Raw genomic sequence first — 24,886 nt, 5'->3', positions numbered from 1 at the left:
TCCTTCTCCAGCTCATTTTACAGATGAGGAACTGAGGCAAACAGGGTTAAGTGACTTGCCCAGGGTCACACAGCTAGTAAGTGTCTGAGGCCAGATTTGAACATGAGTCTTCCTGACTCCAAGCCAAATGCTCTATCCACTCTGCCACTAGGTGCTCAATGCCTACTGAGTAACTTATAATTGGCCCTATTCTCTTTTCTCATTTGCCCATGAAATTCTTACATTAGTTTAATACTTCTCTCCTCTACCACCTGTGCATAGATTATCTGCTTAATATTACATGTCAAGTTTTAACTATAATTACTTTAAATATGCTGACAAAGCAGAGTATGAGATCATATGACTTTATATTAAAAAGCAAATGAACACTAAAGGTAGTTCTTCTAGATCACGGTCTCTTGGGAGTCTATGAACTCAATTTTTTTTTGTTAAATTGTATTTCAATATAATCAGTTTCTTTTGTAATTCTATGTGTTTTGTTTTCTTCTAAGAAGGGATCCATAGGCTTCAACAGACTACCATGAAATTAAAAGAAAGTTAAGAACCCTTATTTTAGAAAATAAGCTATCGGGGCAGCTAGGTGGAGCAGTGGATAGAGCACTGGCCCTGAAGTCAGGAGCACCTGAGTTCAAATGCGGCCTCAGACCAAACACTTGACACTTACTAGCTGTGTGACCCTGGGCAAGTCACTTAACCCCAATTGCCTTAAAAAAAAAGCTATAGAATCTTGAGTAGCTCAAGGATATTTATAAGGTAGCTAGTACAAACAAGTGGCTTTTAAGAAAAACATAAGAGCTAGTCAAAGGTTCCTCATTAGTTATTCAACCTGTAACTGAGCATCTCAGCTGAAGACAAACCAAATATAAAAGAACTAACGGTCAGGGAAAAGGCATACTGTTAGAGCTACAGAGGACAATTTATAACGCTCTGTCATTCTGATTTATGATGCTTGGTTCTCTTAGGTCCCCATATGTCCCTAAATCTCAAGAACACTACAACATAGGTGGCTAACAAACTGAAGAGTCCAAGTTGCCATTTTTGAAGAAAGCCAAGTTTTCATATAATACAATATACAACCACATAAAACTCAGGGTTTGAATTTCCATTAATTCCATGACCATGAGTTAATAATAACAACTCCTAACATTTATATAGCGCTTATTAAGTGCTAGACACTTTACAAATACTCTCTCATTTGATCCTCCAAACAACCCTGGGAGGCAGGAGTTCTTTAATTATCCCCATTTTACAAATGAGAAAACTGCAGCAAACAGAAGTTAACTGATTTGCCCGGTCACACAGCTAGGAAGTATTGGGCCAAATATGAACTCAGGTCTTCCCGACTCCAGGTCCACAGCTCCATCCACGGCACCACCTAGCTGCCCCTACTGACAACCTATTTAAGTTTCCCCATCAATAACAGTAATAATAATGAAAACAAATTACTTGTGGATCTATAAAGAATAAATAATAGAAATAACTGTAAGACAAGCAAAGAATGTAAAGTGCTTTCTAAGGGATCAACCACTAAATCCTAATACAGAAAATATTATAGACACAAAATCAACAGGTAGGTCTGGGAAAGAACAGAAATGAGTCAGTAACTTTTAAGAAGATTACGGAAGAAATATATATTTTTTATTGTGCTTACAATACTTTCCATCAAAATTTCTTTAAAGTATCTCAATTGCCAAAGATTTTTTTTTCCATTTTATTTAATTCCACTATTGGACATGGTCTGAGCCTTACAGACCCCCTTCCCTTTCACCTCAAAGGGGACTCCTTTATATGTTGCAACACACTGGTCGTTAGTGAGAAGGTCAGGCTGGATCTGCTCCCAGATCTTCTTCTTGGGATTCAGTTCCTTTTCAGGCTCTCCTATTTAAAAAAGAAAGAAAGAAACAGTTACAGTCAAAAATAAGTTATATGAGAGTTTACTGGTGATAAGAGAAGCATTTTTCTTTCTTTTTTTTTTTAGCTAGACAATGGGGTTAGGTGACTTGCCCAGGGTCACATAGCTAGTAAGTGTTATGTGTCTGAGGCCAAACTTGAACTCAGGTCCTCCTAAATCCAGGACCAGTGCTCCATCCACTGTGCCACCACGCTGCCCCAAGAGAAGCATTTTTCAAGGCTGCCTTCAATCTTCTCAGAATCTGTGTTCTCATACGGATGGAGCACTACCTCCCCCAACATAGACTGCAAATTCCTCACCTTGGAGGGCAATGTCCAGAGTTGGCAGTGACTGAGAAAAAGGCTATCATTTGGTAACCTTCTTGCCTCTAAAGTGAACTAGGGTGGTCTTCTAACTACAGAAATCCCATCTGTAGTAGGACACTGCACTTGAAGCTTTTCACATGAAGGTTTTCTAGGTGGTGAAGCATATAGCATGTTGGCCTTGAAGTCAGGAAGAACAGAGTTCAAATCCTGCCTCACACAGCTGTAACCTCTCCAAACCTCATTTTCCCCATCTCCAAAATGGGGATAATTGTACCTACCTCACCAGGTCATTGTGAGTAGATAAAACTCTTTACAAACCTTAAAGTGGTATATATATATACCACAGTTAGCTATTTTATATATATATATATAAATAAATAAAATAGCTAACTGCTATTATACTCTATCCTCTAATGGCAATTTCTGCCTTATTTCCTCAATAATTTTAGTTGCTCTACTCTAGAATGCTGAAAAAAGAAAAAGTGGTACTTTGGGTTTTTTTTTTGAAAAGTCACTTACTGATATACCCCAATACTTCTTTTTAATAAAGAAAAACAATTAAGCAAAACTGACCAACAACATAACTACATCTGATGGTACATGAGAGATTTTGCTCATATGGTCTCCAACCCATCTACCAAGAAGAGGTATTGTGTTCCACTACCTGTTTTCTGGGACCAAGACTGGCTATGCAATTGGTCTTTCACTATCTTTATTTACATTACTACAGTTAAAATGATAAAATACACTCAAAGAGAATACACTAATAAAAAACTTTAGCATTATCCTGATGTATGATAAATATGCTCTTCTGCTCCTGAGATGATGAAGCAGTGACATGCTCTTTTAACTAACAGTCCCCCTTACTGGGGTGCTAAGAAAAGTGTTACACTACTACTATGGCAAACATGGCACCCAGAGAACTACAAAGCTTAACAAGTTGGATCTCTGGGTAACACAGAGAAAGCCAGCCAACTCCTTGTCTAATTAACTCCAAATCTCTTCTAAAAGCAAAGCACATTCAAAATATGTTTTTTATTTTTCTCCCCCAAACTAGGAAAGGAAGTAAGAAGTAATGTGAAAGGTTTCACCTCTCAAGCTGTAGATGGTGCTAGAAAGCAAAAGTACAAACAGCAGCAAAGTCCAGTTCTTTTTTAACCATCAGGGACCAATCCTTTTCTTTAACCAATCTATAAAGCTCTTAAAATCAGCAGGCTCCTACCACAGACACTGAAGCCTTCTTCTTAGCTGATTCTCCTGATGTCTTCACACTCAGCTCTTGTTAGCTTATTAACTGCTCTCAATGCCTCAAATCAGAACCTCTTAATGATCAGTGGCTCATCTTTTCCTTATAAAGTAAAATTCACAAAATCTAGCTGTCAGTTATAAAACCAATAATATTTATTTTTTCCAATTTTTAAAGAGTTACTTGAATTATCACTTTGTGGATTTTAACCTCCTAAACTCTTAAAAAATGATATGCAAATGAATTGAGGGACAACAATGCCAGATACCCTCAGTCACTTCTTTGCCCCCAAAGTATATTTTTTGAAGGGCCAGTTCTCTACTTGGTCTTCCTAATGTCTTTTCTCATATTTTACCAAAGACACTGTGTTTCTTCTCAAGTGGATTTTTACTAGTTTTACATACATAAAAGACCTTTTCCTGCTCCTTTCAGCAAAAATACTGTTCACATACAAAAGGACTGATATCATACATCCTTTAAAAGTTGATTTCATCCTTCTTCCTTATACAACATTTCCTTTTCCCTCCTTTTCACCAGCCAAATTGTTCACATATACATTAACATAGATGGCAAGCTACTTAAATTTGTAGAAGACAAAAAACTGGTAGGGAAAGCTAACATGTCATATGAGAGCTTGAGAAGCCAAAATGGTCTTGGCAGTGGGTTGAATCTAATAAGATGCAAGTTTTACACTCAAAATAAGAAAAAAAAATCAATTTCCTAAGTACCAGATTGTTGTGTGTGTGTGTTTTATGTGTGTGCATAGACAAACATTTCTCAGAAAACTACAAGAGAGGATGAATGGAAGGCAAATTCAATGAGCTGACTGTATGAAATAGCAACCCAGATAACTAACATAACTGTAGACTTCAGCAGAAACATCTTTCTAGGACTAGCGAGGTTATAGCCCCATTGTCCTCTACCCTAATGAGACCGCATCTGTGCTACAGAGGACACAGAATAGCTGGAGACTAACAGGATGGCAAAGGGACTCTAGAATGCCATAAGGACTGAAGTAACTGGGTACAATGAAGACCACTGTGTATGTAGAAATTGCAAGATCTGGCAACTCACTGGATAAGTGGAATGAGGGAGAGTGAGGAGTCCGGGATAATAATCCTTAGGAAGAGCAGTGGTGCCTTTTGACAGAAATAGGGGAATTTGGAAGAGGAGATGGTGATTTAAGGCTAAAGAAAATGAGTTCTGTTTTGGAAATGTTAAGAGTCTAACATGTCTCTGGGACATCCAGTTGGAAATGTGCAATAGGCAATGGGATGCAGGACTGAAGCTCAAGAGAGACACTGAAGTGAGATATTTCGATCTGTGAGTCATACACAAAGAGATCAAAGTTAAAACCATGGAAACTGATGATATCACAAAGAGAAAGAGCAGAGGGAGAAGAGGGCCTAAGGCCAAAATTTTAGGGAACAACCACAGTTAGGAAGTTTGATGAGAATAAGTAAGAAAAGGAAACCGAAGTGGCTGTCAGACAGGTTAAGACAGCTAGAAGAAAGCATGTAATATCATGAAAACAACAAAGGCAATGGAATGTAGGAGAGGGTGATGCAATATACAGTCTGAGAAGGATCAAGACTGAGGGAAGGCCATCAGAATGAGCAATTAAGGTATCTTTAAAAACTTTGGGAAAAGCTGTTTTAGTTGAGTGATGAGGTTGGAAGACAGACTGCTAAGGATTAAGTGAAAATTGAGGAAGTAGAGGAAGCAAGTAAAGCCCACCTCACTACCCTGCTTGCAAAGCTTTAGTGGTTTTCTATTGCTTCTAAGCTAAAATACAAATTTCTCAGTTGAATACTTAAAGCCCTCTGCTATACAGAGCAAATCTATCTGTCCAGCTGGATGGCATATTACTCTCCATTCATATACTCCGAGTTCTCCCCAAACAAGTGGGGATATGCTCCTCACACAAAACATTCTCCCTCCTGTCTGTGTCTTTGCAAAAGCTGCCCCCTATGCCTACGGAATTCTTTTTTTAAATTTAGTATTTTATTTTCCCCATTACATGTAAAACAAATTTTAAACATTCTTTTTAAAATTTTGAGTTCCAAATCGTCTACCTCCCTCTCCACCCCCCCCATGAGAAGGTAAGCAACCTGATATAGATTATTCATGTGTAGTCATGCAAAACACACTTCCACATTACTCATGCTGCAAAATAGAACCCCTCCCAAAAAAAACAACACCCAAGAAAAAATAAAGTAAAAAAGTATGCTTCCAATCTGCATTTAGTCTCCACCAGTTCTTTCTCTGGAGATGGATAGCATTTTTCATCATAAGTCCTTCAGAGTTGTCTTGGATCATAGCATTAATGAAAATAGCCAAGTCATTCATAGCTGATCATCTTACAATATTGCTGTTATTATATACAATGTTATCCTGGTTCTACTCATTTCACTTTGCATCAGTTCATGTAGGTCTTTCCTGATTTTTCTGAGAGCATTTTGCTCATCATTTCTTACAGCATGACAGTATTCCATCACAATCATGTACCACAACTTGTTCAGCCATTTCCCAGTTGATGGACATCCTCTCAGTTTCCAATTCTTTACCACATTTTCCTCTTTTTTTAAATCTCTTTTGGGATACAGCCCCAGTAGTGGTATTGCTAGGTCAAAGAATATGCATGGTTTTAAAGCTCTTTGGGCATAGTTTGAAATTGCTCTCCAGGATGGCTGAATCAGTGCACAACTCCACCAAAAGTAACTTAGAGTCTCGATTTTCCTATATCCCCCCCCAACATGTCATTTTCCTTTTATGTCTTATTAGCCAATCTGATAGGTGTGAGGTTTTGCATTTAATTAATTTTCATTTCTGTAATCAACAGTCATTTAGAGCATTTTAAAAAATATGGCTATAGATAGCTTTATTGTTTCATCTGAAAACTCACTTTACATCTCTTGATCATTTATCAACTGGGGAATGGTTCATTTTTATAAGTATCACTCAGTTTGTTCCATATTTGAGAAATGAGTCCTTTATCAGAGAAATTTGCTTCAAAAAATTTGTTATGATTGCTAACTTTATTTCCCTCCATTCTACCTCCCCATTTATTCTATTTTTTTCTCTCTCCTTTCACCCCGTCACTCTTCAAAAGTATTTTTCTTCTATCACCTCCCCCAACCTATCCTCCCTTCTCTTATCCCTTTCCTCCTTTCTTATAGGGTAAGATAAGAGTTCTATACCCAACTAAGTGTGTGTTATTCCTTCTCTGAGCCAATTCTGATGAGAATAAAGGTTCAAGTATTCCCTATGACCGCCCCCCCATCTTCTTCCTCTATACTGTAAAAGCTTTTTCTTGCCTCTTTTATGTGAGATAATTTACATCATTCTACCTACCCCTCCTTTTTCCCTTTCTCCCAATGCATTCCTCTTTTGATTTTATTATTTTAGTTAATCATATTCAACTCACACTCATGCCCTCTGTCTATATATACTCCATTTAACTGCTCTTATGAGAAAGTTCTTATGAGTTATATGTATCATCTTCCATATAAGAATACAAACAATTTAGCTTTATCAAGTCCCTTATTATTTCCTTTTCTTACTTATTTTTTTATGCTTCTCTTAAGTCTTGCATTTGAAAGTCAAATTTCCTATTCAGCTCCGGTTTTTTCATCAGGAATGCCCAAAAGTCCTCTATTTCACTGAATACCCCCCCACCCCAAAGGATTTAGGTTTGCTGCGCAGATAATTCTTGTCTGTAATCCTAGCTCCTTCTGCCCTCTGGAATATCACTTTGCAAACTCTCTTATCCTTTAATGCAATTGCAAAATCTTGTGTTATCCCAACTGTGGCTCCATAATACTTGAACTGTTTCCTTCTGGCTGCTTGCAATATTTTCTCCTTGACTTGGGACCTGTAGAATTTGGCTATAATATTCCTGGGAGTTTTCCTTTTGAGATCTCTTTCAGGAGGTGACTGACAGATTCTTTCAGTTTCTATTTTACTCTGGTACCAGAATACCAGGGCAGTTTTCCTCAATAGTATCTTGAAAGATGACGTATAGGTTCTTTTTTTGATCGTGGCCTTCAGATAGTCCAATAATATTAAAATTATCTCTCCTAGATCTATTTTCTAGGTCAGTTGTTTTTCCAATGAGATAGTTCACATTGTCTTCTATTTTTTTATTTTTAAAATTTTATTTTATTGCTTTTTCATGTCTCAAAGTCACTAGCTTCTATTCAATCAATTCTACCTCATGTGACAGACCTTTCCCATCAACCTTCTAAGTTGTCTTTGGCTGGAAAACTTTTTCACCCCAGCCTTTTCTGGGTTCTGCTGTTCCAGAATTTGTTTTGTGGCATTATTTACTGATGTTCAGAAGGGATCACAGGAGAGCTCAGGTTAGTCCCTGCCTTTTCTCCATCATTTTGGCTCCACCTCTTCACTTTATGTAATTCTTAAGTATCTCAAAGCACAGTTCATATGCCACTATCTATAGGAGATCTTGACTGATTTCCCTTCCAATGGGTAGTGCTCTCTTCCCCCCAACATATTTTGTTCTCATCCTACTAAATATACCCAGTATTTGTGAACATATGTTTACCATTAGAATTTAAAGTCAGGGGCTTTTATTTCTGTCTTTGCATTCCCAATGCCTAGCACGGTGCCTGGCATATAGCAAGAGCTAAATAAATACTTGTTAAATTGAAATGAATTGTTCAAGTATGGGCTGACTAAATAACCTCTGAGGTAGCCTCTAATTCAAATTCTCTTTCTTTTGGAAGTAATAACTTGAAGAAAGAGAGAGAATGAGGGGAGGGGAAAACCAAAACATTTATCACAGTTTACAAGAAGGGTTTCACGAACGTTATCACATAAGTAACACAGTGGACAAATTCTAACTAGCCTTGATCTTGCACTAGACTTCAAAATCAGAAAATTCCTGTTAGTTCCATCTTCACTAGCCAACATAACTCTTCTTAGAATGGTCACAAAGTATCAGTTCCACTTTGACATTTGGCAGACCAGCAGTATTCTAGCAAATAACCTGGTTTTTATAAGTTTGGTCAAAACTGAACACATGACCCCTAATAATACTTGAGACCAATTCCCTGAGTACTTTTACATAAAAGCCAGAGGATTATTTTGGACCTATAGGGTTACTGCTGACTAATTTTACAAAATTGCTCAGCAGTTACATGAGGTTTGGCAAGAATAAGCTTGGCAGAATAGAAGAAAAAAATATAATTATCTAAAAAGTAAAACACTCACTAAAACTACACAGATTAAGTGCTTTGAGGCAAAAAAAAAAAGATAGGTCCAGGGGTAGTTGCCCATGTTTCACTGTTAACTTATTTTTATATGGGTTTAAAACAAATCAAAAGTTCAACTCTTTGGAATAATATACTCAAACTAGCCATGAAAATTACTTGTGGAAATAAAATGTCCTTTGTTGGATTGTTTTAGGTTCTCTCTATGGCTTTTTTATAAAGTGAGATTGGAAAAGAATGGACTAAAATAAATTATAAAGGCCTACTTTTGGCAGATGAGGGAGGAAGCTAGGAAATGCATTTTCAGTTGGCAACAAGTGGATAGAGATGAGTGTGTTTCCTTCTCTTTTTGAAGAGCTTCCACTTGTTACATTGAAGATGAATATGGACTTGTATGTATACATTAGCACTTTTCACACCAAATATTCAGATTATTATTGTGACTAGTTCACATCTGTATAGTGTTTTATACTGGTCTAAGAACCCAGTGATAGGCTGTGCAAGTTTTATGATCTTTATTTTGTAGGTATAGAAACTGAGGCTCAGGGAACTTGATTGAGTTGTATATGGTTATATAGTCAGTACATTCTAGAGCTAGGAATCAAAATCAAATCGTCTGCTTTTTCCAATAAACTATGTATTTTCCCATGCATGTGTCAGCAGAATTAATCTTCTTAGAGGCTCAGAGAAGAAGTTTCCAAATCAAACCACCTCTGTACGTTTTCTTTGATATTAGTTAAGGTTCTTAAAACATTTTTTTTCCTGTTGCAATAGCTTGGTTGGAATCCAATGGAGTGTAGTCTCAAAGATATCAGTTATTTCCTTTGTCTCATAGCTACCACATTTTTTGAACAGTTATTTCTGCTTAGTGCTTAAGGGACCTGCTGCTATACTCTACAACTAAAATTTATAGCTTCACAAATATAAGGCAGGACAAAAGGAAAAAAAGGGGTGAGAAACAGGAATAAAAAGCATTCATCTGGCATTTTTGAAGCCCCATTGATGTTTCTGCCTTTCTATTAGAAGGAAAATGACTGTAAACATATAAAGCCTTTTCTAACTCAAATTGCAAGTCCAAAATTTGATCCAATGCAACTTCTATACCATGTTTAATATATAAAATTTATAATATAATTTTCTAGAATCTGAGAATGTCAATTGACTAGCAAAATATATAAACTAACACAGGGACACCTTAAGATAAGAACAAATGCTAACAAGGTTAAGAAAGAAAGATAAAGGTTTTGCCTAAGAAGAAATAAATGACAGAAGAATTGTTTATTTGTTGTTGTTTAGTTGTATCCAGTTCTTCTGTAATCCCATTTGGGATTTTCTTGGCAAAGATACTGGAGCAGTTTGTCATTTCCTTCTCCAGCTCACCTGACAGATGAGGAAACTGAGGCAAACGGGATTAAGTGACTTGTTCGGGGTCACACAGCTAATAATTGTTTGAGGCCAGATTCTATACTCTGCACTCTATCCACTGTGCCACCTTGCTGCTCTGATAGCCCTGTCTTCTGTGACCTACTGGCAGACTTTACTGTGCAAGCACAGGAATGAGGTCCAGTGGAGGTCACTCTCTGACTCCAGTGCTCATTAAGGATTCCTGGCTCTTCAGCTTGGTTAAGCATACGAAATGAATGGACTGAATAATAATTCAAACTCAAGTTCAGGTGATATTTTACAATGTTGTTGTAGAAGACTGCAGCTAAATTCTCCCTTACTTTTCTTCATGTATGATTTTGTGCTCCCTTCTTGTGTGTTTAAAACTAAAGGTGCAAGGAAGGGCTTATGCACATCAGGGACAGACTTAATGAGAGGGATCTTAGACTCCATTAGCACCTTTGGCAACAACTCAGGGTACTACTGAAAGAACATTTCATTTCAATAATTTCATCTGTAAAATTCAGATGATGAAGACTGTTTCAAAGTGCTCTTATTTAACTCTTAAGGCAAGTTCTAAGTCAGTGAATAAAAAACACCACTGATATTAACCAATCTATAAGTATTTTACTAAGCACCTATGCCAGGCAGTGGGCATCCAATACCAAAAACGAAACAGTTCCTTGAGGAGTTTGTATTTTATTGGGGGAGGTGATATGTACATAAGCAAACACAAAAAACATACAAAACAAATACAAGGTAATGGGGTGGAGGGAGGCGCTAAGATGGAATATCAGGACAGGTTTCTTGCAGAAAGTGTCACAAGCTCAACTTTGAAGGAAACTAAGCAAGAAAGAACAAAAGAAGGAAACTTCTATGAGGCAAAGGTGAGGAGGAGAGACTGAGGAGAAGTAATTCCTAAAGTAATTACTTAAAAGATAGCAGATGGTAATGGGAAACAAGAAAAAAGTAATGGAAACAAAAGACACCTAAAAGTTCTACTTAAGGACAGATCCAGCCAAACCTTGTACTCAATTTCCAGAAACTAGTTTTTATTCTAATTTTCCTTGCCTTGTCAGTTTTACAATAAAAAAGAAGCTTACTTTTTTTCATTTGTTATTACACTTACACGGTTTGTGACTGCAGAGTCAGATTTCTGTAAATATGGCCTCCTAAGGGTAAGGAGATTTCTGCTACACGCATTGCAAATACTGGTGCCACTCCATCCAATAGGGTGAGGCCCTTGCTAGCTCACAAAAATTTGAGACTTTTAATGATTACCTGCCTCTAACTTCCACTGCTAACTTGGCTCCTTCAGGAAGAAGTAGGATGGGGATTTTGCCAAAACCTGCTCACCACTATAAAGTTCACAGAACATAATGTGGTCTCTCAGCTGCTGCTGGGGGCCCTGGTTTTATGTGAATGCACAAATACCCACCCACTCACAAAACATACAGACCTTTACTATATGATTCTTTTAGGATTTTCACTTAGGTGGGTAGAGATAGGCAAAAAAATAAGCATGTTTTAACTCATACTTCCTCTTTATTCCTTTCATCTATACTCCTTTATCATGATTTAAATGTGCGAATTCTATGTTGGTTCCTGACTAAACTTCTGGGTGCTGTTGACTTTCTTCTAATAGAAAGAACATGAAAACACTTAGCTACTATTAAAATAACCGTAAGAGGTGCCACAGGGAATCCGGGGCTAGAGAGCCGACTCAGAGTCAATAGACCCAGGGAGCTAAGTTACTTAATTTCCCCCAGGCAGCTCTCTAAGACTGAACTGCAGAACTCTTTTTTGTTTTTTCACTACAAATGCTCAAGGCCAAATGAAATAACAAGTCCAGAGCAATAAACACAAAATGAAACAACAAAAACCAAATACTAACAAGAAACAACTAAAACTCAAACAAAGCTATATAAATTATCTTAAAACTTCCATTTGTCACTGGCTTCCGGGAGCCAAGATGGAGGAGTGAAAAGGTAGTCGCTCTCACTCTCCCCTATCAACCTCTGAAAACCCAGAAAATATCACCCCAGAAAAAAAACAACTTCCATTTATCTTAAACATTCCAAAAATCAATTCCACTGGTTTCTCCCACCAACCTCTCATGTTTCTAACTTTTTATTTCTACACATAAAATACTTTGTTCTAGTCAAGATGACTTCTTCTATAGAGATTTTGTGTCCTATCATTTCTAATTCTGCTTCTTTTTCTAAGTCACCATTTATCCATAGATCTATCTATTGCTTGCTCGCTGGCTCATCCATTCACTTATATTTTATTTTTTCCCCAATTACATAGTAAAACAATTTTTAAAAATAAGTTTTGAGTTCCAAATCCTATTCCTCCCTCCCTCCTTCCCCATTCATTTATTTTCGAATGACTAGTTCTCTCTATCTTGAAGATCATCAGGCTAGTAGTACAAGCAATCTTCATGGGCCCAATCTACTACTGACTGGAATAGAAGCTTTGACCTGTTCTGTTGCAGACCTCAGTTGGTTTGCTCCTTCTCAGGCAACCTGGTGAGGTCACCCATTGCTCTGGGCTCACCTGAATGATGCTGGACTTAACATGGACACCCAATCTGCTTAGCCAACTGTAGCTCCTCAGCTCAAGGGATCCCCCAGCCTCTTCTTCTCTAGTGTACCACCATGCTTGTCTTTATTATTATTATTTAAATTTTCATTTTATTTTTAATTTATGGAATAAAACAAGAATTTCCATAACATAGTATAATAAAAAGATGACTACACGATACTTCAAATCCACTATGTACAACTTGCTATTCCTTTTAAATATATAATAAAGTTAGCATGCAAAATTTTTTTCTTTTTTTCCTTCTCTCTCCCTTACCCTAGAGATGGCTATCATTAGACATAAATGTGTGTGTGTGTGTATGTATAAAATAATTATATACATCTATTTATTAGTTCTTTCTCTGGATGCAGGCAAGCATCTACCTTCATAGGTCCTTTGTAGTTAATTTGGCCATTTATAATAGCCAAAATGACTTATTTGCTCAAAGTTGTTCTTTGGTTCTGCTCATTTCACTCTTCACTATTTTGTAAAAGTCTATCCATATTTTTCTAAGATCACTGAGCTCATCATTTCTTATAGCACAGTGATATTCCATCACAATCACATACCACAACTTGTTCAGTCATTCCCCAATAGACAGGCATCCTTGCAATTTCCAATTCTTCATCACCACAAAGAGAGCTGCTATAAATATTTTATAACACATAAGTTCTTCTCCTCTTTCCCTAATCATCTCTGGAAACAGACCTAGTAGTGGTACTGCTGGGTCAGAGGGCACAGGCAGTTTCATAAGTCTTTGGGCATAATTCCAGATTGCTCTCCAAAATAGTTAAATCAGTCCACAACTCCACCAACAGTGAATTAGTATTCCAATTTTTCCATATCCCCTTCAACATTTGTTGCCTTCCCCTTCAATCCTTTTTGCCAATCTGATATGTGTAAAATGATTACCTCAAGGTTGTTTTAATTTGCATTTCTCTAATTAATAATGATTTAGAGCATTTTTCTTCTCTTTTTTCTTTTTTTTGGTGAGGCAATTGAGGTTAAGTGACTTGCCCAGAGTCACACAGCTAAGTGAGTGTTATGTGCCTGAGGCCAGATTTGAACTCAGGTCCTCCTGTTCTATCCACTGTGCCACCTAGCTGCCCCAAGCATTTTTTATGACTATAAATTGTTTTGATTTCTTCATCAGAAAACCACCTGTTCATATCCTTTAACCATTTCTTAATTGAGGAAATGACCTGCATTCTTACAGATTTTACAAAGTTCTTTATGTATTTGAGATGAGACCTTTATCTGAGAATCTGTCTATAAAATTACCCCCCAATTTTCTGCTTTCCTTCTGATCTTGGTTACATTTTTTATTTCTGTAAAACCTTTTAAATTTCATGTAACTGAAATAATCCATTATATTTCATTCTGCTATCTGTCTGCCCAAGCTTTCTTTCAGGCTCAGTGCAAGTACCTTCCTGATCCCCCTAGTTTAGTATGCTTTTTTTCCCCTCAAATTACCTTATATTTACTTACATGTGAACATGCTGTATGCAACTTGCCTCATATCCCCTAGGCTTTTTTATTTTTATCTGTTTCGCCAGGGCCTAGTACAATACCTTGCTCATAGAAGGAAATTAATTGAAATAGAATGTAAATCCTCATTTTCTGCTCATCATTTCTACTGGAGAAAACTCCAATCCTAAGAAACAAGTAGGTTTTTCCAATTTGGCTTAGATATAAGCTATTTTTATGACTGGTACACTGCAGGAAGTAAATGATTATTATTTAATGGAAGGTTAAAAGTATAGTAATGTAACTTAGATATAAAACTGACTTTACTCAGGCTAGCACTGATATGTTTCTTACAGATTTCTGACACACAATTTTACAGTATGATTTCATGCTTACCAGAGAATCCCTCAAAAGTAATTCTGTCTCCAGGAACAGATCCACTGGGTGGATCCAAGATTTCCACCTTCTCTGGTGAACTAGCACACATTACCATTGCCTGAGATACCACTCCCCTCATCTTTGCAGGCTTCAGATTACAAAGCAAAATTACCATCCGATTCTGCATCTGTAGGAATAACAAATCAGATGATCAAAGGTGAGCTAAATTTTATTTATGAATACTGAATTTAAAATATAGTAATAAAAATGTTTGTTCTGAGTGTCTCTATCAATAATACAAGTATAATGAGAATTTTATATTATGATTTTAGAGCTATCTATAAAAGTGTAAATGTAGAAAATGTTATAGCTGAAGGTATATATGCCAGTAACTATAAGCACCTATGAAAATAAATGTCAATGTTCTTAAACCTCTGTACCATTCTTCTAAGACACAACTTATTTCATGTTTATCAGGTTACTAGATTCTGTAAATGACAAAAAAAGTATTGGAATTGCTTAAAATTTAAGTGTGAACTCCAAATACTCTCCAAGTTCCATCCATTTATTTACCAACAAATTCTATTTTTCATGGAATCTTGTAAAAGTTTTTCCATGGCTCACCTTGACAGAATTCCATAATTGTTCAACTTTCAAAATGAATTTACAATTCTTTTTCTTGTCATTATTAAAAACAGTTTTAGAGTTCACAAGTTTTTATCTTAAAAGATGTGAAGCAATATCTAAAAAGCAACTTGAGTTGCTTAATGTCTACCTACAGCTAGACCCATTTACAGTGACTCAAAATCCAAATGAGCAATTTTAAGAGTAAGGAGAAATAAAGACAATTAATAAACACAAATTAATAAGGAAAGGTATTATTGCTATTAACAAGCCCAGTTCTTTTAAAATTTTATTAATTCATTTTGATTTATCAACAATCACTTCCATATTCTTCTGAGTTTAAAATTTTTCTCCCCCTTCCTCCCCACCACCCTCCCCAAGACAGCACACAATCTGATATAGGCTATACATTTACATTCCTATTAAACATATTTTCACATGAGTGAAGTTGTAAGTAAAAATTAAAACCAATAGGAGGAACCATCAGAAAGATGAAACAAAACTCAACAGAAGAGGGGAAAAAAAATGATAGCGATTCAACTTCCATAGTTCTTTCTTTGGATGTGGATAGCATTTTCCATCATGAGGCCTCTGGAGATGTCTTAGATCCTTGTAATGCTGAGAAGGGTTTTAAGTTTATCAATATTAGTCATTGCACAACGTGGCTGTTGTTGTGTACAATGTTCTCTTGGTTCTGCTCACTTCACCCAGCATCAGACCATACAAGTCTTTCCAGGTTTTTCTGAAGTCAGCCTGTTCATCATTTCTTATAGCACAATAGTATTCCATTACATTCATAAACCACAACTTGCTCAGCCATTCCGCAACTGATGGGCAGCCTCTCAATTTCCAATTCTTTGCCACCACAAAAAGAGCTGCTATCAATATTTTTGTACATGTGGGTCCTTTTCCCATTTGTATGATCTCTTTGGGATATAGCCCTAGAAATGCTATTGCTGGATCAAAGGGTATGCACATTTTTATAGCCCTTTGGGCTTAGTTCCAAATTGTTCTCCAAAATGGTTGGATCATTTCACAACTCAACAACAATGCATTAGTGTTCCAATTTTCCCACATCTTCTCCAATATTTATCATTTTCCTGTTCTGTCATGTTGGCCAATCTGATAGTGTGACGTGGTACGGCAGAGCTGTTTTGATTTGCATTTCTGTAATCAATAATGATTTAGAGCATTTTTTCATATGACTATAGATGGCTTTAATTTCTTCATCTGAGAATTGTCTGTTCATATCCTTTAACCATTTATCATTTGGGGAATGAACTAGCCTAGTTTTTTTAAAAAAAATCTAATTTTTTAAAAAAAGGATTGTATTATCTTGCTGTCTAAGATTAGGTCGCAAGAGGATGTGAATAAATAACAAGACAAGACAGAAACAAAAAGAAAACTACAGCATTAAAAGAGAAGATGTTTTCAATACATCTTCAATCAAACTGTTGTTTAACTTAAAGGAACTTTTTTTTCAAATGACAATTTGGCAAAGGAAAAGGATTATAAAAGATTACATGCATAAATGCATGATAAAGTAATCAGGCATTCAAAAGTAATGTTAATTTTCTATGGTACTTTCTTTGTTGAGAGCTTATTTTCTTGCCTAACATTCTGGAGTTATTAATCATCACTCTTAGATCTCCTTCAACTTACTATTAACTTTTATGGGGCCTGTAAAATGCTTCACAGAACCAGGAAACAGTAGCAAAGACTACTGGTATTACATTTACAAAAACAAAACCCAGAAGATTCTGTCATTTTTATAATTCAGCCAACTTAAAAAAGTTATATAATTCAACTATAATAAAAGTTAAATAATTCAATTTTTATTTGTTATTATATCTTAAATTATACAATCAAATATGTACTATTTTGTGTGCTCAGTGAATTTTCCCACTGAAGAGATGAATAAGAAAGGCAGGATACACCCAGCTTCTGTGCTTACTTGAGATTAAAACCTTAGGCTTAAAAAAAGGACGGGGCACAGAAAATGAAATTCCTGAGTCTCTTCCCTGACCCCCCCCCCAAAAAAAAAAAGAACACAGAAAAGCCAAGAAAAGGTGAGTTTCCTCCCTTCCCTAGTTTTATCTCAAATCTAGAATAGCCAACTATCATGGTGCAGTCTATTCCAGGGGTGGGGAATCTGCAGCCTCAAGGCCATATGTGGCTTCTAGGTCCTCAAGTGCATCTCTTTCACTGAATCCAAACTTCACAGAACAAATCCCCTTAATAAAAGGATTTGTTCTGTAAAACCTGGACCTATTAAAAGGAAGTACCCAAGTAGTCCCTACTCACTGCTTCTATTTTATATCATCTTACTCTATAGCTACTCATACTTATACTTGCACCCTTTGTGATCTGGTTTCCAACCTCAACTGCTCTTTCCACAGTTAATAAAGATCTCTTAACTGCCAAATCTGATGGTCTTTTCTTAGTCCTATAGTTTCTCTTCTCTGGGATTTCATGACACTACTCTCCCCTGGTTCACCTGTTACCTTTCTGACAGCTCCTTCTCAGTTTCCTTTGCTGACTCATCATCCTTATCACAACCTCTGCCTGTGGGTGCTTCCCAAGGCTCTGCTCTGGGCTGATTTCTCTCCTTTTTCTGCACTCTGTCTAAAACAGAGCTCATTATCTCTGCCTCCCAAATCCATACCTCTTCCAAAGTTCCCTATTTCTGTTGACAGCATCAGCACCCTTTGAGACTCTCAGGTTCACCACTTCATCTCTGACTTTTTACTCTCTCACTCTAGTACCCACAGTTTCCAAACACTGACTTTACAGACAATAAGAACAGAATTCAAGTATTTCAAAGGGCTGCCATGCATAACAGGATTAGGCTTGTTCTGGCTAGCCTTGGAGAGCAGGCAGAAGAGGCAGGTGTTAGATCTGTTTAAGAAAACTTCATATTAATATGACTGTACGTGTATAACCTATATCAGACTGCTTGTTGTCTTGGGGAGAGAGGAACGGAGGAAGGAAAATTTGGAACTCAAAATCTTATAAGTTAAAGTGAATGCTGAAAACTATCTTTACATTTAATTGGGGAAAAAAAAAGAAAAGAAAAACTTCATAAACATTTGAGCTGTCCATAAGTTCAATGGCCTGTCTATAGAGGTGGTACATCCACCACAATGGAGGTCTACAAGCACAGACAGATTACTGTGAACAATGCAGTGGAGGAGAGGCTATGTTCAAGGAAGTGTTGGATTAGAAGGACTGATGAGTCCTTCAAAGGTTGTGATTCTTTTGATTACACAATCATTCTCTTAGTCATTATCTTTGCTGAGATAAGGTGTTTTAAGACTACATTATCTAAAGTTCATTCATAAAGCCCTAAATTAAAACAGTATTGGTTAGACTTAAATTACTCTAATGGTTTGAGGAAAAAAAAAATCAAACAAGTATTTCTTCATAACTAAGAATGTATTTCCCAATTGTTTTTTCATTATATTATCATCATTATTATTTATAGCTTTTGCTGTAAAGCAGATGTGAATAAGATTTTGAGAAACATAAAACAATTTAACAGAACCTAAAATATTTTTCTGGTTAATATACAAGGTGATGGTTGTAATAATGCCTCACGCTCTGGTGTAACTGGTCAAACTTAAAAAAAGATGATTACAAAAAGTGAATAACATGAAAAGAAAAAAGAAGGGAGTTACTGTTTCATGGCCCCAAACTCCATGAAACTGGAAAGTTATAGGTACTTCATATCTTAATTCTAGAGCTAGGGTAGGAAAATTGCCATTTTCAACCAAAGACCTTAGAAAGGCCCCGTAGCCTAACCTCACATTTAAAAAAATTTATGGATAAATCACATATAGACATGTGGTCAATGGATATGAATAGTTTCTAAAAAAGAAATACAAAGTATTTATTGAAAAAAAATGTTCAAAATAATTAATATTTAAATAGGATATGGTATCCGAATAAAATATTACCGTACTACAAGGAAAGACTATGTGAGAAATAAGGGAGACATGTATGAAGGAATGCAGAGTAAAAAACAAAGAGCCAGAATAACATACACAATGACTGAAAAAATATGAAGTCAACCTGGACAGACAAAACTCTGGTCAAATATCCCACTTTTTTTTTTAATTAATAATCAATAATCAATTGTTGTTTCCTTGAACATATTTTATAAAGGCTTTGCTGTTGTTTCAAAACAAACTTCTCCCTTCCACAGATCTGCAATCTTATGTTTTCCACCAGAGACAAAGATTACAGCCCATTCGTGCCAGCTCATCCTGTGTTAACTTGTAACTATATATATTCTCCTTTAATCCTCCCCAGTGGATCCACTTCACCTGGGAATTTTTATCTACTGATTATACTTATTTCTCCTATCATAAGTCTTTCTCTAGCACCAACTATTTCTCCTGCATAATACGTCATTGGCAACATGCTGCAGTCTGCTCATGTCTGCCAGCGTGGTTTTTGTGTGATGGAGACTGCGATATGCTATGGTAAGAATATTATTGCTAAAAAGATAGGCTTTATTTCTCGGAGAAGCTTGAGGTCATCAAAAACAATGTACAATTTGTCAAAAGCAATCCAGTCTGCTCTCTTCCACCAAATAAATGAGCTCCTACCAGACAGCTATTTGCAGTGTTTGCTCAAGATCTAGGAACTCATAAAGCAACTCTATGGGTTGTATATTCAAACATGTGTCACTATCTGGACAAGAGGAATTCTTTACTTATTTGGCTAGTTGGGCCAAATTTCTGGGTGATCAAAATTTTCCTCAGGAGGTTTTATGAATACCAATAACTACAGACCTATACTTTCCCATTTCTAAAACTCCTCCCCTTCTCCAACCCCTATGAGAATAATCTTCTTGAGCACCAAGGACATCCCTAATGAAGGTTTAAGAAGGGAACACAAGGTTTTCATAAATTACATTCAACAATACACCATATCTTTACAATGATAAAATTGACTTTAAGGTATAAGGAACCACAAGATCTTCCCAAGTTTATTTTTTTGAACTATAAAAAAGTTTTTAATTTGGTATTGTAAAATTATTCCTTAAAAGCTCTTTTTCAACAAGATGTCTTTCATGAATGTATCAAAATTACACAGATTCCCTGAAAGATGGAACAAAAGACAGGCTTGTTTAACTACCCTTTGATTATGAATATTAAATGAAGTATAGCATGGAGGTATGACCACCACAAAGTTTTCCATGATACGGGAGAATATTCAGTACAGAGTCCAAATGGAAGAGATGACAGCTGTATTTCCAGCTGTGGTGCTCCTGGAACACTGCCTCTTGGGTGGCTGAACAAACTGTTATATATGAAAATGTAACAGAATATTACTAATATAAGAAATATAATTTCAGAGAATATTGAGTGATATACTCTGAGCTGACAAAGAGTGAAGCAAGAACTAGGAAAGTAATTTCTTTAAGGACATCAACACTGTAAAGAAAAACAATTTTGAAAGAACTCTGATCAATGCAATATTCAATTACGTGTTCAAGGGACCTACAATGAAATGTATCATCCATCTCTCAACAGAGGTGATGGATGCAAGGTCTGGAAAGAAATACACATTTTTGGACATCGCCACTATGTGGATTTATTTTGCTTAACTGTGCTTAATTATCACAAGGGTTTTTGTTTTGTTTTTTCCTTCTTAGTTCTTAACAGGGGTGGGGAGGAAAGGAAAGGAAAAGGATGAGAGGAGTTATCAATAGTGATGCCAAAAAAGAGAAAGCCTTTGTAGTAGGTAGAACTGCACTTTTTTCCCTCAAAAAGCAAGTGGTATTAAATGAGATATTTGAATGTCATATATAATCTTTTTTGTGTTCTGTTTCATGTATGGAAATGCTCTTTATATTGCTATTTAATTCAGAATAAAAACTTCAAAAAATGAAACTACGCATTAATTTGTAATAATACATTAATCTTTTCTGCAAAATCAACAGATGGTCAACTTAAACAGCAACAGAAGACATCAGGAGTTTTCAATGCTACTATAGAAGAAAAAATGTCCAGTAAGACAAAAATGATCAATAGTTACAGATTGCAAAATTTCCCCCAAAAAGATAAAATTGCAAGGCTGTGTTGTGTGTGTGTGTGTGTGTGTGTGTGTGTTCTTTGGCACCTTCCTCCCCCCATAGCAATCAATGGTTTTCAGTGCACATTTGCTTAGAAATACTTCACTTGGCTCTGAACTTCCAGGAAGCTCATTCTCATCTTTCCTTGCGACCTTTTCTCTCCAACCCTCTCCCTTCCATCTCTTGCTCTGAGAACTATCACCATCGCCATTTTCACCAAAAGAGAGTGATCCACTATTCCACTAATCATCCCTGTGACTCCCCAGACCAAAGCCCATTTCCTGGGCCACCATTCCCCTTACAGACATTATCTCCCCCAATTAAAATGTAAGCTCTTTGAGGGCAGAAGCATCTTGATTTTGATTTATATTCTTAACAATTCTTATTCTTAGCACAGTGCTTTAAACAGATGAAAGCATAAAAAATACTTCATTCATTCATTCCATCATTCCAGGTACAGGACTTTTCCCACTACACTAGGCTGCCTCCCTAAGCAGATTAATTTGGAAGTGAGAAAAAAGTGATCCAGACTTGGACTTTTGCTGTCAATATTGAACCAACACCTAAACATGAATACTATGGATTTCTAATTATAGATTAAAAACAGTTGCCAGACTATCTTCAGGACTGAGTCAAAGAAGAAAACTTAATACAATTATTTTGACTAAAACTCAACTCAGATAAATAATCAATACTAAGTTCCTCATTAGAGTTTCAATTCATAATTGCATTTTTTTTAAACATTCGCTTTCCCCAATCAACATGCAAACAGGGCAAGTATTGCTGGATATAGTTACAGAGCAGCTGTTCAAAAGTAACTCAATAGGGTGCAGCTCTACAGCCATACAAAGAAATAACCTTATAGCCTGGGGAAGTTTAAAAAAGAACTCAGGCTTCCTTTAAAATGTGTGATTTTTTTTTTTGGTCCTGTAAAATTTCAAAACATCAGTAATTGCACTTGATGGTATTTATATGCATTCAAACTGCTAGAGCGAAAGGAGAAAGCCTGAACAATTCAAGTAATTTAAACTCAATTGAAATACAAATACTACACAACAGTTTTCATAGGATGCCTGTCTCCTTCAAGGTTTCAGAAGCTCACCTTTAGCATGCTAGAAAACCAGTAGTTTTTATTCCTGGAATGACAGAGCTGAGCACAGGAGGTCTGGCAGCAATGAGGAACATATTCTAAGTAATAAAACTCTGTTTTCTTTCTGTGAGGAACACAAAGAGAGGGTGGTCCAAGGTTTAAAACAAACAATGGATCCATTCCTCCTTTTATTCTCAAGGATTTTCTTTGGGAATCTTTTTAAGGTTTTTACTGTTTTCCCCCCTTTTCTTCCAGGTAAATTTGAAATTGGCTACATTCCACAAAACAACCGCTACACAAAACTGGAAAATGTCCCATGGACATGAGTTATCTGATAAGGAAATGCCTTTTTGTTGAACACATCATGGATTAGCACCATCTGGGACTGAATGAAGAGAAACATTGCTCAAAAGCAATATACCTGGTCAAGGGGGACATACTTCACCAAGCCACTGACAACTGTTCTTGGTACTTTTTCTCCAACATCCACCTCTTCAACATACAAAGAATCTGCATCGGGATGCTTTTTGGCAGCGATGATACAACCAATGCGAAGATCCAGGAGAGAGACATCTATTGGTTTGGAGTCAGGGGCCGCGGCTGCTGGCTGCTTTTGCTTCTTTTCCTTCTTCTCTCCTGTCAAGTGTTCAGGAATGGTATTCAGTCAGGAAGCAAAACCATAACATAATCCATTCACATACTCAATGCAGATGCTGCCTCTAAGACACCTACTGTGAGCCCTCAGCTGAACCTAATCTCCCCACAGTGCAGTCAGCCCAACCTGCTGGAGCTCACCTACACTGACACTGAGAATATCAAGACATGTGCCACAAACACTAATGAACTGGATCTCTGCCTGCATCATACGATCTCTTCTACTAAGCCTGGTCTCATTGTTTAATAAAAAGCAGGGTACATGAAGGGGATTTTAATGTCAAACGACAGGATAACAGGTCTTGAGCTTGAAATGACCTCAGAGGCCATCTAACCCAACCTACTCATTTCACAGATGAGGAAACTAAGTCCTATTGAGGTGAAGCGACTTGCCAAAGTCATACAGGTAATACCTTCAGAGGCAGGACTTGAACTTAGGTCGTTTGACTCCAGAACCAGTATTCTTTCCACCGTACCATGCTGCTCCTTACTTCAAGTCTTGCTATTCTGAGTCCCAGAGCTATGTGAAGTAGTATTTCAGCGTAATTTAAGAAAATTCTTCAATTCCCAATGTGCCTCATCATTCTTTTATATTGTTTACTTAACTTTCCAGCAACTATGTTAGGTGGGGGTAGGGGGCAAGTTTAACATGAGATAATACCTACACAGAGATAGAAATAGCAGATGTATTAGAATCAGAAAAAAGTAACTTCTAATATGTTTTTTTTGTAGGAGGGAAATGTTTTCCTTAGTAAACTTTAATAACTGAGCTGTGAATAATAATATTGTAAAAACACTAGAGTTGACTTTAATTTAAATGCAATCCTACTGGCAAAACATCTCTCTTTCGAGCTTTCAACCATCTCTACCAAAGTCCTAATCAAAAGACCCTGAGATTTCAAAGACTATGCCAGACAGGTTCTACCATGTTAGAGAAGACATGGTAATCTAACAAAAATTTATATACCTGCCGACAGGGTAGCCCTTCCTTCTTGAGCCTGAGAGAGCAAGAGCCAAAGGATATCACTCTCCCTAAACCCTCTTGCCAACGTCCCTTTCCCTCTCCTAGCTGGAGGCTGGCTCCCTCTATTCCCACACCTTCATGAGGAAATCCAGAGTCTCTCCTCTACTCAGACCTTGAGGCTCCACTGGTGCATTCCCAATGGTGGTGACTAGGACCCCTCCAGACCCAAAGATAGGTGAGGAAATATGGCCACTCACACCATTTTGATGTGGACATGCAGGGCAGTCACAATTATAATATTTGTAAAACAGAGGACTTTGAGGTCTTATCATCTATTGTGTCATGCCTACTAAGATCTTCAAGGCCTTACCATCTGCCATGCAGCTGAACTCTCCTATCAATAGTCAATAAACATATATTAAGTGCTTACTATGTGCCAGGAACTATGCAAAGTGCTGGGTATAGAAATAAGAAAAAAAAAATGACAGTCCTTGCCCTCAAGGATCTTACAATCTAATGAAGGAAGACAAGATAAAAAAGGAAGCTGAAATGGGGAGGGTGGTCAGGGAGTAACTGGCAAGGGGGCTTGATGTACTTGGGAGTTGAAACCAAGCAAGGCAGCTGATGGAAAATGAACCATTACCTGGAAAGTTCTGAGCTCTCTATAAATGAAGGCTCTGGGCTGACTTTATTATTCTGCCCTCTAGTCAGAGGGGAAACTGCTGAGTGTCAAAACTGAGTCAATCTGCAAGGTGATGAGCTTATCCTAGGGGAAGGCAGGATATTCATGGGGTTGAAAAGTAGCAGAGGAACTGATGGAAAATGAACATGTGGAACATATGAAATATGTGTTGTCTCCATCAGAATATGAGCACCTTGATAGCAGGGACTCTTTTCCTTTTCCATTTGTACCCCCAGAGCTTAACACAGTGCTTAATACAAAGTAAGCAGTTTATAAATGCTT

The 24,886-nt window shown here is 36.8% G+C and overlaps 1 protein-coding gene across 3 annotated transcripts in view; it reads right to left on the bottom strand.

Annotated features, from left to right (window-relative positions):
- Positions 1-1,616: 1,616 nt before the first annotated feature.
- Positions 1,617-24,886, bottom strand: part of AIMP1 (aminoacyl tRNA synthetase complex interacting multifunctional protein 1) — a 53,854-nt gene continuing 30,584 nt past the window's right edge. For all 3 annotated transcript variants that reach the window (XM_020974733.2, XM_020974734.2, XM_020974735.2), the window contains 3 exons: positions 22,726-22,940; positions 14,527-14,695; positions 1,617-1,878 (listed from right to left, as the gene is read on the bottom strand). In XM_020974733.2, coding sequence (XP_020830392.1) covers positions 1,712-1,878; positions 14,527-14,695; positions 22,726-22,940 — 551 coding nt within the window. In that variant the 3' untranslated portion in view covers positions 1,617-1,711. The remainder of the gene's footprint in view (positions 1,879-14,526; positions 14,696-22,725; positions 22,941-24,886) is intronic.

This window comes from Phascolarctos cinereus, unplaced genomic scaffold (assembly GCF_003287225.1).
Source record: "Phascolarctos cinereus isolate Bilbo 61053 unplaced genomic scaffold, phaCin_HiC Scaffold_9;HRSCAF=440, whole genome shotgun sequence".
NCBI classification, from domain to species: domain Eukaryota; kingdom Metazoa; phylum Chordata; class Mammalia; order Diprotodontia; family Phascolarctidae; genus Phascolarctos; species Phascolarctos cinereus.
The sequence above is the reverse complement of the archived record's forward strand: the minus strand, read 5'-3'. Positions and strand labels throughout refer to the sequence as shown.